Source organism: Crotalus tigris, unplaced genomic scaffold (genome assembly GCF_016545835.1).
Source record: "Crotalus tigris isolate CLP2741 ecotype Arizona unplaced genomic scaffold, ASM1654583v1 scf7180000017854.1278166, whole genome shotgun sequence".
Classification (NCBI taxonomy): Eukaryota; Metazoa; Chordata; class Lepidosauria; order Squamata; family Viperidae; genus Crotalus; species Crotalus tigris.
In genome coordinates this window covers 609,458-622,379 of record NW_024096676.1, presented here as the reverse complement: position 1 = coordinate 622,379, position 12,922 = coordinate 609,458, and the positions used below count along the sequence as shown (strand labels likewise).

Below are 12,922 nucleotides of genomic sequence, written 5' to 3'. Positions count from 1 at the left end.
AATAGGTTCCCGAAGCTGCGTTAAGTGGTCGGTGCGGCCGATGTCCTCCTCCTCTTCCTCCTCTCTCACTCCTCCTCCTCCTCCTTCCTTTTTCCTCCTCCTCCTCTCCCCCTCCTCCCCTTTTCCTCCCCCTCCTCCTCTCTCCCACCTTTTTCCCCTCTTCCTCCTCTTCCCACTCCTCCTCCCCATTTCTCCTCCTCTTCCTCCTCCTCCTCGCCCCCTTTCCCCCTTTTCCTCCTCCTCCTCTTCCACCTCTCCCCCACCTCCCTTCCTCCCTTTTCCTCCTCTTCCTCCTCTCCCACTCCTCCTCCTCCCCTCCTCGCCCCCTCCTCCCCTTTTCCTCCTCCTCTTTCTCTCCTTCCACCTCCCTCCCTTTTCCTCCTCCCCCTCCTCCTCCTCGCCCCCTCCTCCCCTTTTCCTCCTCTTCTACCTCTCCCCCACTCCCCTCCCTCCCTTTTCCTCCTCCTCCTCCTCCTCCTCCGTCGCCACCGCAGCGGCAGCAGCCTCCTTAGCCATTCAGCACCGCGGCAAGCAAGGCGCTCGCCGCTCGGCCGCCTCCAGGACCTGACCGACGCGCCCCTCGTCCTATCGGCAGGGCCCGGCTGAACACCCCCCTCCCCAGCCGCCCTCCCCCCTGCCCGTCCACCCAACCCGCGGCCAGGCGGGGGCGTGGCTTCGCCCTGCAACACGCCCTCCCTCTGGGCTTAGCGAGAGTTATATCAAGAAAGCCAGTTCGGAGGGAAGCAGGCGAGAGGAGAGCCGAGCCGGGAGCGCTTGAGACCCAGAGAAGCGAGCGAGCGAGCGAGCGGGAGGCAGCTGGACCTCCGGGCTGCCTCCGGGGCAGGAGAGGGGACGAGCCGACCGGCCGGCCGGCCAGCAGCGGCGGACGGCTCTGGACCTCTTGCCTTGCCGGGCGAAGTTGGGGCTCCGTCTCCGGAGGCTGCGGGCGCCCCCCCGCCGCCGCCGCCGCCGATGAGCGCGGCATGGGGAACCGCCGCGGACGGCGGTGGTGGTGGTGGCGGCGACGGCGCGCCCCGGAGCTGAGAGGCAGAGAAGCGGCCCGGGCTGGCGGGCTGCCTCGGGGGGCTTGAAGCGAGAGCCCCGGGCGGGAGCCCAGCCGCGCAGTCGGAGCATCCCTCGCGGGAAGCGGCCACAAGGTCCCGGCCGGCGACGGCGGCGAGGAGAAGCCGAAGGAGGAAGCAGAAGACGAGGAGGAGGTGGAAGATGACGCCGACGCCTAAGCCGGACGGAGCGGGGAATTTGTTCTCGGGACTTGGGGATTTGCCCCCGGCGGCTTCCAGCGCCGGGCTCCGGGAAGCCGCGCCGGCCTTTCCCGTCGTCGTCGTCGTCGTTCGCTGATTTCTCTCGCTTCTCGCCGACTTGGGGCGCCCCCAAATGCGCCGCGGAGAGCTGGGGGAAAAAGGAGAAGGAGGAAGAGGAGGAGGAGGAGAAGAAGAAGGAGGAGAAGGACGGCGCCCGGCTCCTCGCTTGGCTTCCAGCAGTTGGAGAAGCAGCGGCAACGTAAGTGCAAAGTTGCAAGCTCTGGCAGCCGAGCGGGGGTGTGTATATGTGTGTGTGTGTGTGTGTGTGTGTGCGTGTGCAAAGGGGAGCCAGGATCGCGGGCACGGAGGGAAGGAAGCGATTTCCACCTTGGCTGCTGGCGTTTGGTGGGAGACGAAGAGAAGGGGGGGTCAGCGTCCCCCTCCCCCCCTTTTTTTTAATTTTCGTTATTTTGATTTATTTGTGCCTGCGGCGAGGGAAGATGAGGAGGACCGCCGGCGTCGCCGCGGGGCTTTTCATGCAGATGCAGGCTGGACCATTCATCAAACTCTTCTTCTCTCTTCCCCCCCCCCGCCCCCCGCATCCACGGCTCCCCAATCTGTATAGCGGCGCCCCAGCTTTTTCCCCTGCCTGCCGTAAATCGCCCTCTCCCCCCCCTGCTCTGTTTCTTGACCCAGCACTGTTGGAGCTGCGGTATTTATGCCTGGTTTGCTTGCTGAGAGCAACCCACTGGGGGGGGGGGTGGCATCGGAGGGGCTCTGCTGCTTCCCCCACCGAAAGCCAGGAGAGCACCCCCCCCCCGTTTCTACCTCTGCCTTTGTAAACAGCGGTTGGGGCTGTTGCCCAGTCGCTTCCCAGACCCCTCCTAGCCCCGTCTTCTGTTGATTTGAAAGTTGCATTTAGGGGGGGTGGTGTAGTGGTGACAATGATGGAGAAATCTTAGCCGTTTTTTATTCTCTCCCCCCCCCCAACTCTTAGACGGCCACATCTGCTGAAGGTGAGGTTTGGTCTGTCTGGGGGGGGGGAGGCAAGAAAAGTCCTTCGGTCTCCCTCCTTTAGATAAAAAAAAAAGGTTAGGAAGCAGCCCCCCCAAAAAACGGCTGCAGCCCTGATCTGTCTGGAAAGCTCCTTCTGCAGCTGAGCCCATCTCTTTGCAACAGACCCATCAAAGGCACACAACCAGGCTAGGTAATTTAATTGCTGGCTCGGTGGGTGGGGGGAAATGGGGGGGGGGCTGAAACACACTTCCAAGAAGCTCCGGCTTCCTTCCCGTTTCCCCCCTTTTTTTTCCTCTCTCTCTCTTTCTCTCTCTCTCTCTCTTTTTAACTTGCCTCCAATCCAAGGATGGGAGGTGAAATAGCAGAGGGAATGCTGCTCAAGGCTATGGGCTGATGAGAGCAAGTGTACGCGTGCCTGCCTGCCTCTTTGTGTGTGTGTGTGTGTGTGTGTGTGTGTGTTGGCTCTGTGTGTGTGTCAGTGTGAATTGCATCTGTGTCTCTTTCCCCCCCCTCCCCGCCCCTGGACTCAATCTTGTAACTAGTTAATTTCATTCTCAGTGTGCACTCCTCGGCGCTAGTGGCGGTATATTGGTGCATTCATGAAGCGGGAATTACTCTCACGCACACATAACACAAGCAAGAAATGGAAGCAGGTGGCAGTGTTTCTCCTTTGCAAGTGCGTGTGTGCGTGCGTGTGTGTGTGTGTGTGTGTGTGTGTGGATCTGATACCGTTTATTAAAAATGAACGCTTCTTTACCAAATGTTGTTCTGATTGTGTTGTCGGCAGGGACTGTCGGGAAGTCAGCGCTTGGATGTGTGATGCAGCCGGCCAGCTTCCTTTGGCGAAGAAGTCAGCCCTCCTTCACGTACCTCTTGGAACCCTAAAAGAAGGATCTATAAACAGATTATCATGGACCTGAGGGATTTTTACCTGTTGGCTGCTCTGATTGCCTGCTTGCGGCTGGATTCTGCTGTCGCTCAAGAACTTATTTACACCATCCGGGAGGAACTGCCTGAAAACGTCCCCATTGGGAACATACCAAAGGATCTGAACGTTTCTCACATCAATGCTGCCACCGGAACCAGCACTAGTCTTGTCTACAGGCTGGTCTCCAAAGCAGGAGATGCCCCTTTGGTGAAAGTCTCCAGCACCACGGGAGAGATCTTCACCACCTCCAACCGGATTGATCGGGAGAGACTCTGCGCGGGGGCCGCTTACGCGGAAGAGAACGAGTGCTTCTTCGAGCTGGAGGTGGTGATCCTCCCCAATGACTTTTTCAGGCTGATCAAGATCAAGATCATTGTGAAGGACACCAACGACAATGCCCCCATGTTCCCGTCTCCTGTCATCAACATCTCCATCCCTGAGAACACGTTGATCAACAGCCGCTTCCCCATCCCCTCCGCCACAGATCCAGACACTGGCTTCAACGGAGTCCAGCATTACGAACTTCTGAACGGGCAGAGTGTCTTTGGGTTGGATATTGTGGAAACTCCGGAAGGGGAAAAGTGGCCTCAGCTGATCGTGCAGCAAAATCTAGACAGGGAGCAGAAGGACACTTATGTGATGAAAATCAAGGTGGAGGATGGAGGAACACCCCAGAAATCCAGCACAGCCATCCTTCAGGTCACAGTAAGTGATGTCAATGACAACAGGCCAGTTTTTAAAGAGAGCCAGGTGGAAGTCCACATACCTGAGAACGCCCCGGTAGGGACCTCTGTCCTCCAGCTCCATGCCACAGATGCAGATGTGGGAAGCAATGCAGAAATCAGATACATTTTTGGGGCCCAGGTTGCTCCGGCAACAAAACGACTCTTTGCTTTAAACAACACCACTGGGCTAATCACTGTTCAGAGGGCCTTGGATCGAGAGGAGACTGCCATCCACAAGGTGACAGTTCTAGCCAGTGATGGTAGCTCAACTCCTGCCCGGGCCACCGTTACCATCAACGTGACTGATGTTAATGATAACCCCCCTAACATAGACCTCAGGTACATCATAAGCCCCATCAATGGCACAGTGTACTTATCTGAGAAAGATCCCATCAATACCAAGATTGCGCTGATTACCGTCTCAGATAAGGACACCGATGTGAATGGCAAAGTTATCTGTTTCATTGAAAGAGAGGTGCCATTTCACTTGAAAGCCGTTTATGACAACCAGTACTTGTTAGAGACCTCTTCCTTGCTGGACTACGAGGGCACCAAAGAATTCAGCTTTAAAATAGTGGCCTCTGACTCAGGCAAACCCAGTTTGAACCAGACAGCCCTGGTCAGAGTCAAGTTGGAGGATGAAAACGACAACCCTCCCATCTTTAGCCAGCCTGTTATTGAGCTCTCAGTTTCTGAAAACAACCGACGAGGACTGTATTTAACCACGATTAGCGCCACTGACGAGGACAGTGGTAAGAATGCAGACATTGTATATCAGCTTGGTCCCAATGCCTCCTTTTTTGATCTGGATCGTAAGACAGGGGTCTTGACAGCTTCCCGGGTGTTTGACCGAGAAGAACAGGAGAGGTTCATTTTCACAGTCACGGCCAGAGACAACGGGACTCCTCCCTTGCAGAGCCAAGCAGCTGTGATTGTTACGGTGCTAGATGAGAATGACAACAGTCCCAAATTCACACATAACCATTTTCAGTTTTTTGTGTCTGAGAACCTACCAAAGTATAGTACTGTAGGAGTGATCACAGTGACGGACGCAGACGCGGGTGAGAATAAAGCTGTGACTCTCTCCATCTTGAACGACAATGAGAACTTTGTTCTGGATCCTTATTCTGGAGTTATAAAGTCTAATGTGTCTTTTGATCGTGAGCAACAAAGTTCCTACACCTTTGATGTCAAGGCTATTGATGGAGGACAGCCACCCTGCTCTTCTACTGCTAAGGTCACCATTAATGTGATGGATGTTAATGACAACAGCCCAGTGGTCATCTATCCCCCTTCTAATACATCTTTTAAGCTGGTACCTCTCTCAGCTATCCCAGGGTCGGTGGTAGCAGAAGTGTTTGCTGTTGACATCGACACAGGAATGAATGCTGAACTGAAATACACAATAGTCAGTGGAAACAACAAAGGCTTGTTCCGCATTGATCCTGTGACGGGTAACATCACCCTGGAAGAGAAACCGATTCCAACCGATGTGGGCTTACATCGGTTGGTGGTCAACATTAGTGATCTGGGCTATCCTAAATCCTTGCACACCCTTGTCCTTGTGTTTCTCTATGTCAATGACACTGCGGGAAATGCCTCTTATATTTATGACCTGATCCGCAGGACTATGGAGACCCCTTTGGATAGGAATATCGGGGACAGCAGCCAGCCCTACCAAAACGAGGACTACCTTACCATCATGATTGCCATCGTGGCAGGAGCCATGGTAGTCATCGTGGTCATCTTTGTCACCGTGCTGGTCCGCTGCCGCCACGCATCCAGGTTCAAAGCTGCCCAGAGGAGCAAGCAAGGGGCCGAGTGGATGTCCCCCAACCAGGAGAACAAGCAGAACAAGAAGAAGAAGCGGAAGAAAAGGAAATCTCCTAAAAGTTCCCTGTTGAATTTTGTGACCATTGAGGAGTCCAAGCCCGAGGATGCTGTTCACGAACCTATCAACGGGACCATTAGCCTTCCAGCTGAGCTGGAGGAGCAGAGTATAGGAAGATTTGACTGGGGCACTGCACCACCCACCACCTTTAAGCCTAACAGCCCTGATCTCGCTAAGCATTACAAATCTGCCTCTCCACAGTCTGCTTTCCATCTTAAGCCGGACACTCCCGTCTCGGTGAAAAAGCATCACGTGATTCAGGAGCTCCCCTTGGACAACACCTTTGTTGGAGGGTGTGACACCCTTTCCAAACGCTCTTCCACTAGCTCAGACCACTTCAGTGCCTCAGAGTGCAGTTCGCAAGGAGGTTTCAAGACAAAAGGCCCCTTACACACCAGACAGGTAAACGAGCACTTCTACTGGTCTATAAGTACTGCATACAAGTGCCCACTCAACCAGTATTAAAGTGCCAGGAAGAATTCTTGGCCTTTGGGATAATGTTAGCTTAGTTTTTGCTAAGGAGAGAAAGAAAGAAGGGTGGTGAGGTTTCTCACCTCCCAGGACTATGCATTGGTATAAATGAAAACCGTGGTCCCAAAGTGTTAACGTCACCAACTTTTTTGCTTTTTTTCTTTTAGGACAAGTGGCACACACACACATACTCATTCACACTCATCCACCAACAGAGATGCACACAGGTACACAGGCTAGTGCTTAGAAGCAATAGTATCATGTTTTTGTTTTTTGTTTTTTTGTCGAAAGCATATCAGGATAGAGCATTGCCGAAGATGAAGAGTGGTTGGTGCTTGGTCTGCCAGATTCAGATCAAGGGAAAAAAAAAAAATTAGACGGACCAAAATGTTTCAGGGTTAAATATATTAATTTCCAATTGAAGAAAAGTTGTATTTCCACAGGAGACTGGTTTGACTGTCTCCTCCCACCCCGTTTATTTCCCGCTGATCTGGAACATTTGTTACGTTACCATTTTCAGGAGCTGATTTTGTCTTCACCAAGGCTCAAAGGTTGTGTTGCACTGTGTCGGTTGGGTAGGAGACAGTGAATTACAATGGTTTCAGTTGTGTAGCAGTAAAACTACATGTCTGTTAAGGAAGAAAAAGTTGCATTTTTATTTGTGTCTGCTTTTGTTTCGTTTCTCTTCCTGTTTTAAATGGCCAAAGTACACCTTCAAGAGGAATTCATTTGTTTATAACTAAGAGAAATAAAAAAAAAAAAGAAAGAAAACTCACCATGAATTATGCAGGAAAAAAAAAATCACTCCATTGCAAATACATTCTCTGATTAGCCCATAAGGGAGTTTTTCATGAGTCATTTTAAAGCTATGAAATCTGCCATTTAAAAAAAAAAAAATTAGGTCAAGGAACCTCATATTTCATCCAAATCCAGTATTAGGGGATGGGGGAATATCATTCTTACAATGATGATCTAGGTAAAATTATTCCTGGCTAATAAAGATTTAAATGCAGCGCTGTCTTAATTCATTTCATTGGTGCTTGTCTTTCGCCACAAAATTAGAATGCAAGAATGCCCCTCTAGATGGCGCTACGGGACTACATTGGCTGAGCTGGCCGGCTGCCAATTGTGCAGTAGTTTAGAATTTGGGGGGGGGGGAAGGGATGGGTCAGGCTGGTACAGAAACCCAAAGAAATCCTTTATTTAATAACAGTCACACTGAAGGAACCAGGATTTTAAGCTGGCATGTTTTCTGGGGGCCCAGAGTGCTGAAGTTTCATTGCATCACTTGTTGAAAAGTTTAGCTGCCCAAACCATCTCATGGCTGACTTTTTGTTTTCTTAAATGATGGTGCAGGTCTGGTCTGGCTGATGGGTCCACGGAGTAAGGCAAGCTCCATTAGAAGAGGCTTTGGTGGCCCCTGGGATGGAAAGTGTCCATTTTCTAGCTGGATTCATTTCCCAAGTTGTACATTAGCATTTTCAAAATCACTCCTGGAATTTTAGACCAATCTTTGCTATATTTTTAGCTCCTACGGAGGTGTGTTGTTGAAGAAAGTACTCTGAGAATACTTGGTGGCCCTGTTAAAAAGCATTTGAGATGAAATTCCACACTCTCCTCCCTAAGAGGGAGTTGATAACAGTGTTATCAAAGTAAGGGCATAAATCGTGTGTCTAGGCAACTTTAACACAGGGCTGGGATCTGTGTAACTTGAGACTGGAGCATCACTGCTTCCTCACTCTTGATTCCTTCCAGGTTGGTTATCAAGTACCCACAAATTGTTTGGGCCCACATTTTGATTGTCTGGTCCTGTTACAGGATTGGGTTTTATTTTATTTTTTCCAGAAGTCCATAGGGGATTAAAATCACAAGTCCGTAGCAACTTCCCTGGAAGAGCACCTCAAGATGGTCAGACTTTCAGAAACAAGGTTTTGTGGATAACTTCTAAACTCCTGCTTTTTAAGAGGGAAGGCTAGAATTTTTTTTAGCACAGATTTTTAAGAAGTGTTTTGATGTGTTGGAGTCCACCAGAGAAGTGGATAGTGTTGAAATGATTCAGCTGTCCCTCCTCCCAACTCTCAATTGGATGGCAAGCTTTATAATAATTAGTAGAGAATTGTTGCATGTTCCCGTTTCCAAATAAAGTTGAACCCATAAGAATCCTGTATATTTTTCTCCAGCTGCAGCGAGAGAATTATTCTTGTACTAAGTAAATGGGAAGACAGCTCCCGTTAGGGGCCTAGTTTTGCAAGATTCAGAAAGTCGAATCTATTCAATTGCTCAAGAGCTGCTACTAATGGATTTTGCTTCCCGTTTCAAGGCTTGGTTTGAAAATAGACATCTGAAGTTTTCGGGTTTGCAAAGACGATGTGTCTTGCTGATACCAGTGATGTCAGACAGTGTGGGAGAGATTGATTCATTGTTATGCTTTTTAGTCCTGCACATGTTAAAAGACATTTGCGATTGAATAAACACTCATTCCTGGAACTATGTTCTATTGACACCAACAGAACGTATTGCAAGTACATGTATTTAGCACCAAGGTGTAAAAATAGTGACTTTAAAAAAAAGTTCTGGTGAGAAAACTGACTTGAGGATAGAATCAGAAAATAGAGTAAACAGCACATTCTATTTTCTTTCCTGAGGAAAGAATAGGCATTGTACCTATTTAGAGCAATGGGGCTTCTGCAGGAGAACATCCAATAGAATACACCCAGCCCAATAAATATACTGTAAATAGTTAAGGGTTACTGATAATTTGGAAGATGGTGATGGATAAATGGGAATTGTTGTGGAGAATTGTTCTATTTTAGTCATTCCTTTGCAGCTGAATGAGTTGGAGTAACTAAGGAGAAGGTAACAGTACTTGTACACTGTATGTTAATATCACATGAAATCTTTAGGTTGCTTTTTTTTTTTTAATAATCGAGCTACCACAAAATCAGTAGGTTAGATTTCATGACAGTTTCTTTAAAAAACAAAAGATCCAAAACTCTGTATAGTTTAGCAGACAATTTTATTCGGCTCCTTTAAGCCTGTTCATACAGTATGCTGTGGGATGTTTAGTACTGTTGAGAACTTTTTTTTTTGCTTTTTTTTTAAAAAAAAAGACTCACAATCCTTTGAGCAAAGAGCACAGATTCTTCTTTTCTCCCGTGTCTCTTTGTTGGTCATGCATCAAATTGTTAAAAGATGCTTAAACAAAAATCAAGAATCTAAGACGAACATGGACTGAAAGAATTAGGGACTGAAGATAAATTATGTAATATTTCACTAAGAGTGTTCTTTATGTGCATATCATAGTCACTGGAATTCTGTTGCAATAGGCTAGCAAAGGAATGCCGTGCAAACATGCCCAAATATAGATAACTCATAATTAAGAAAGTTGCCTTTGCAGTGTATAAAATAGGATAGCCTAAATACTAATCCTGAAAACATTTCTAAATGCTGCAGATTGGGTAGCTGTGTCAATTCCATAGTACATGCCAAAATGGAAATTGCAAATGATTCTTTTGGCAGGCGTGAGAAGACAGATGCTTTGAGTAAAATAGGAAGTGAAGGACAGCGTGATTTTCTTAGATAGCACAATTCTATCACACTCCTTATTTTTTTTTTTTTTTTAAAGAATGGCCTAGTTCAGACAAAATGTGGAAATATAGCTTAATATTCTGGACAGCGTTCATCTTTGTTTTCCAATGTGACTGCAATCATTTACATGTTTTTGTCTGAATTAGGAAACGTGGGTAGTTTTTAATCAGGGTACATAAGCAAGTTTGGATTGCCAATTGCATTACATTGGAGCCAGCCGCACTCAAATTGTACTTTTTCCCTCTCGGACAAAATAACAAATTGTGATTCGTTGAAGGCGAAGCCATCAGATGCTTCGTTGCCTTGTGTCTCTGTCAGAAAAGAGGCAAAGAGGAACACTGAAGTTTGAGACTCAATCTTATGGGGGGGGGGAAATATTTTTGTGATAGTCTTGACATGGCCGTTGGATACCAGGTGCTGCATTGCTCTGATGGATAATTGACTACACCAGAAAAAGTACCAAATATTGAATCTGCTTGAACATTAAGCTATTTCTACTTGCCAGCGTGTAGGACAGCATCTTTCCCTTGAGAGAAAGTCTGTAAGGAAAACATTAAAGCGGAGTGGAAGCATTGCTCAGCTCCTCCGAACAGCACCAAATACCTTTTATGGTTTGTTCGCTGTTGCCAAGAAAGAAAGAAAGAAAGAAAGAAAGAAAGAGAAAGAAAGTAGGCTGGATTGGATTTGACTGATGGGGGAAAAAAAGCAGCTTTCTAAAATCTTGCAAGATAGGAAATAAAGATGAGCCATTTTTAGAACTGGATCCTGCTGTGTTTAGTGTTTGTGCAAAAACTAACCATGATCAGATGCCATCCATTAAAAAGCAAAAACACAAAAACGGTTGAGTTTTCTTCCATTTTCTAGATGATGGGGTCAGTGCTCGGGAATAGTGGGCAGCTGTGGCATAGTAACATCAGCACACTCTTCTCTGATCTAGAGTCTTGAAGGATTTTGATTTACTTGACATTTGACCTCATTGGCTGGAACTTCTGGGGAGGCTACAAGACTTCCTTCAGTTTTGAGTCTTATATTTTTTTTTCCCAACAAAAAGCTGTAATTCTTATGAACTGTATTAATTCATTTCTAATTACTTTTATGGACCAATAGAATCATCCAGTAGTTCATCTGCCATAAAATCCAGCTGGGAAGTTTTTTTTTTTTTAAATAATAACATGGAGATCTGTAAAAATATACATAAACGATCGGTTCCCTTGAGCGTTTCGTGAAATTGCAGCAGGAAAGCCGTGTTGTGGTTAACTGCACTAAGAAGGAACAACCTCTCTCAGGTGGCTTGTTGTCTATGATTTATTAGTTTGCATTTATGATAACAGCTGATAAAAAGGGACACTACCAAAGCTGTTAAACCTCCCATAAAAGTAGTTTTCTTGGCTGCAAAAACTGTTGTGGGAAGCTGTGGTGTAAAGAATCCGAACAGGAACAGTGCAATGTGCTCATTGCAATCTTTTGATTTGGATTTTTGCCCATTGAGGAAGATCAGGGTGCAGTGAAGACAATTCCCACAGAACATAAAATGATAGATAGATACTGATATCCTTAGCACCAATGTTTTAGCAATAAGAATGTGGAATTTTGGTGCAAATACAGTGCATCTTTTGTTACCTTATATAAGAAATGAAAACAAAACAAAACAAAAAAAAATATTGGGAGCTTTTTGTTCAACTGTCTAAAGATATTCATCTTGGAAAGGAAGCCAAGCGTGGAAAACTTCAGCTGAAAAGACGTTTTGGTATGTGTGGAAGTGAAAAGCCTGGGAAAATAGGGGTCTCTAACAGAAATCAGAATATAACCTTAAGCAATAATACAATTCTCAAGAACTGCAGTGCAATCACTAAGCTAAAAATAAGGCATTCTCTTCCTTTTATGTACACAGAAACCCCCCCCCCAGTCAGTTAAAACTCCTGAGATGCTTTTTTGCTGCTCCCTCTTTCTTTCATAAATTAGACTTGGTGGTGTGCTTGTGTGCATACATGCAAGTATGGGTGCATAATATGAATGTGTACATGACTCATTAAGCTTTGTTTTCCCACGGACATGCATGTAACTTTCTTAAACTGTATCACACATAGACCCAGGGAAAATAAGATCCTGAGTTCAATGGAAATGGATTCCTGTGATTCAGGAATCAGGAGGACTCTTCTTCAGGTTTTTATTTTCATTTTTTTTTTTGACCCTGCAAAATCGTATCAGCCCCATTTTATTGACAGCCATTTTATTGCAGCTAGCAGCTCTACAGTAAGCTGTTTATTGCTGTTTCCTAACTCAGTTGACAGCAATTGGGGAATTAATTTCCTTCCCCACCCCAGCGGTGCCTTCTTGGGTATAAACAACAGATGTTTAAGATATGAAAACAGTGACCCATTTACATCTGGCAACTTTTTAAGTACATCATTTCAAGCTACCTAAAATTAAGCCCTGATTTTTTTTTCTGGGGGAGGGGCTGGAAATATTTTTTTAAAAGGAGGATGCAAAGACTGCATGGAATGTATCTGTCCTATTTGGAGATTTAAACGAACAAATAAACAAGCATTTTATGTTGTTGAGAATGATACTCATATTGTGAGCTTCTTGAGATCAGGGACTTGTTTTTTTTTTTTTTTTTAAATGCAAAACCCTTCAAAGCATCATTTACAGAAATGGTACTGTTTAATTAATGATAATATATTAATACACAGAGATGGACTTAAGTTTCTTCCATCTGGGAGTAATTGGCAGTGATTCCTATATAATCCATGGATTATGCATTTTTACATTCCATGTCTTATGTGTCCAGTTCTCTGTAGGCTGGGGAAAAAATGCAAATTCTGTCAGAGTGCTTCCTTATACCATAGTAATCTATTCAAAGCAGATGCTTTTATGTGATAATCACAGATATCTTTTACAAAAATGGCAATTGCTCTCTTTCTTCATTTCTCCAGCACTGCTTTTCAGTCAGTTCGGAAAAGGAACTCCAAAAGAGCAATATATAAATACTTCCTCCATCAAAATACTGCATGGAAGAATGTATGAAATTATTTTTTTG

At 46.2% G+C, this 12,922-nt stretch overlaps 1 protein-coding gene across 2 annotated transcripts in view; it reads left to right on the top strand.

The window, feature by feature from the left end:
- Positions 1 to 1,382: 1,382 nt before the first annotated feature.
- Positions 1,383 to 12,922, top strand: part of PCDH9 (protocadherin 9) — a 545,848-nt gene continuing 534,308 nt past the window's right edge. For both annotated transcript variants that reach the window (XM_039343451.1, XM_039343452.1), the window contains exons 1-2: positions 1,383 to 1,521; positions 3,067 to 6,225. In XM_039343451.1, coding sequence (XP_039199385.1) covers positions 3,190 to 6,225 — 3,036 coding nt within the window. In that variant the 5' untranslated portion in view covers positions 1,383 to 1,521; positions 3,067 to 3,189. The remainder of the gene's footprint in view (positions 1,522 to 3,066; positions 6,226 to 12,922) is intronic.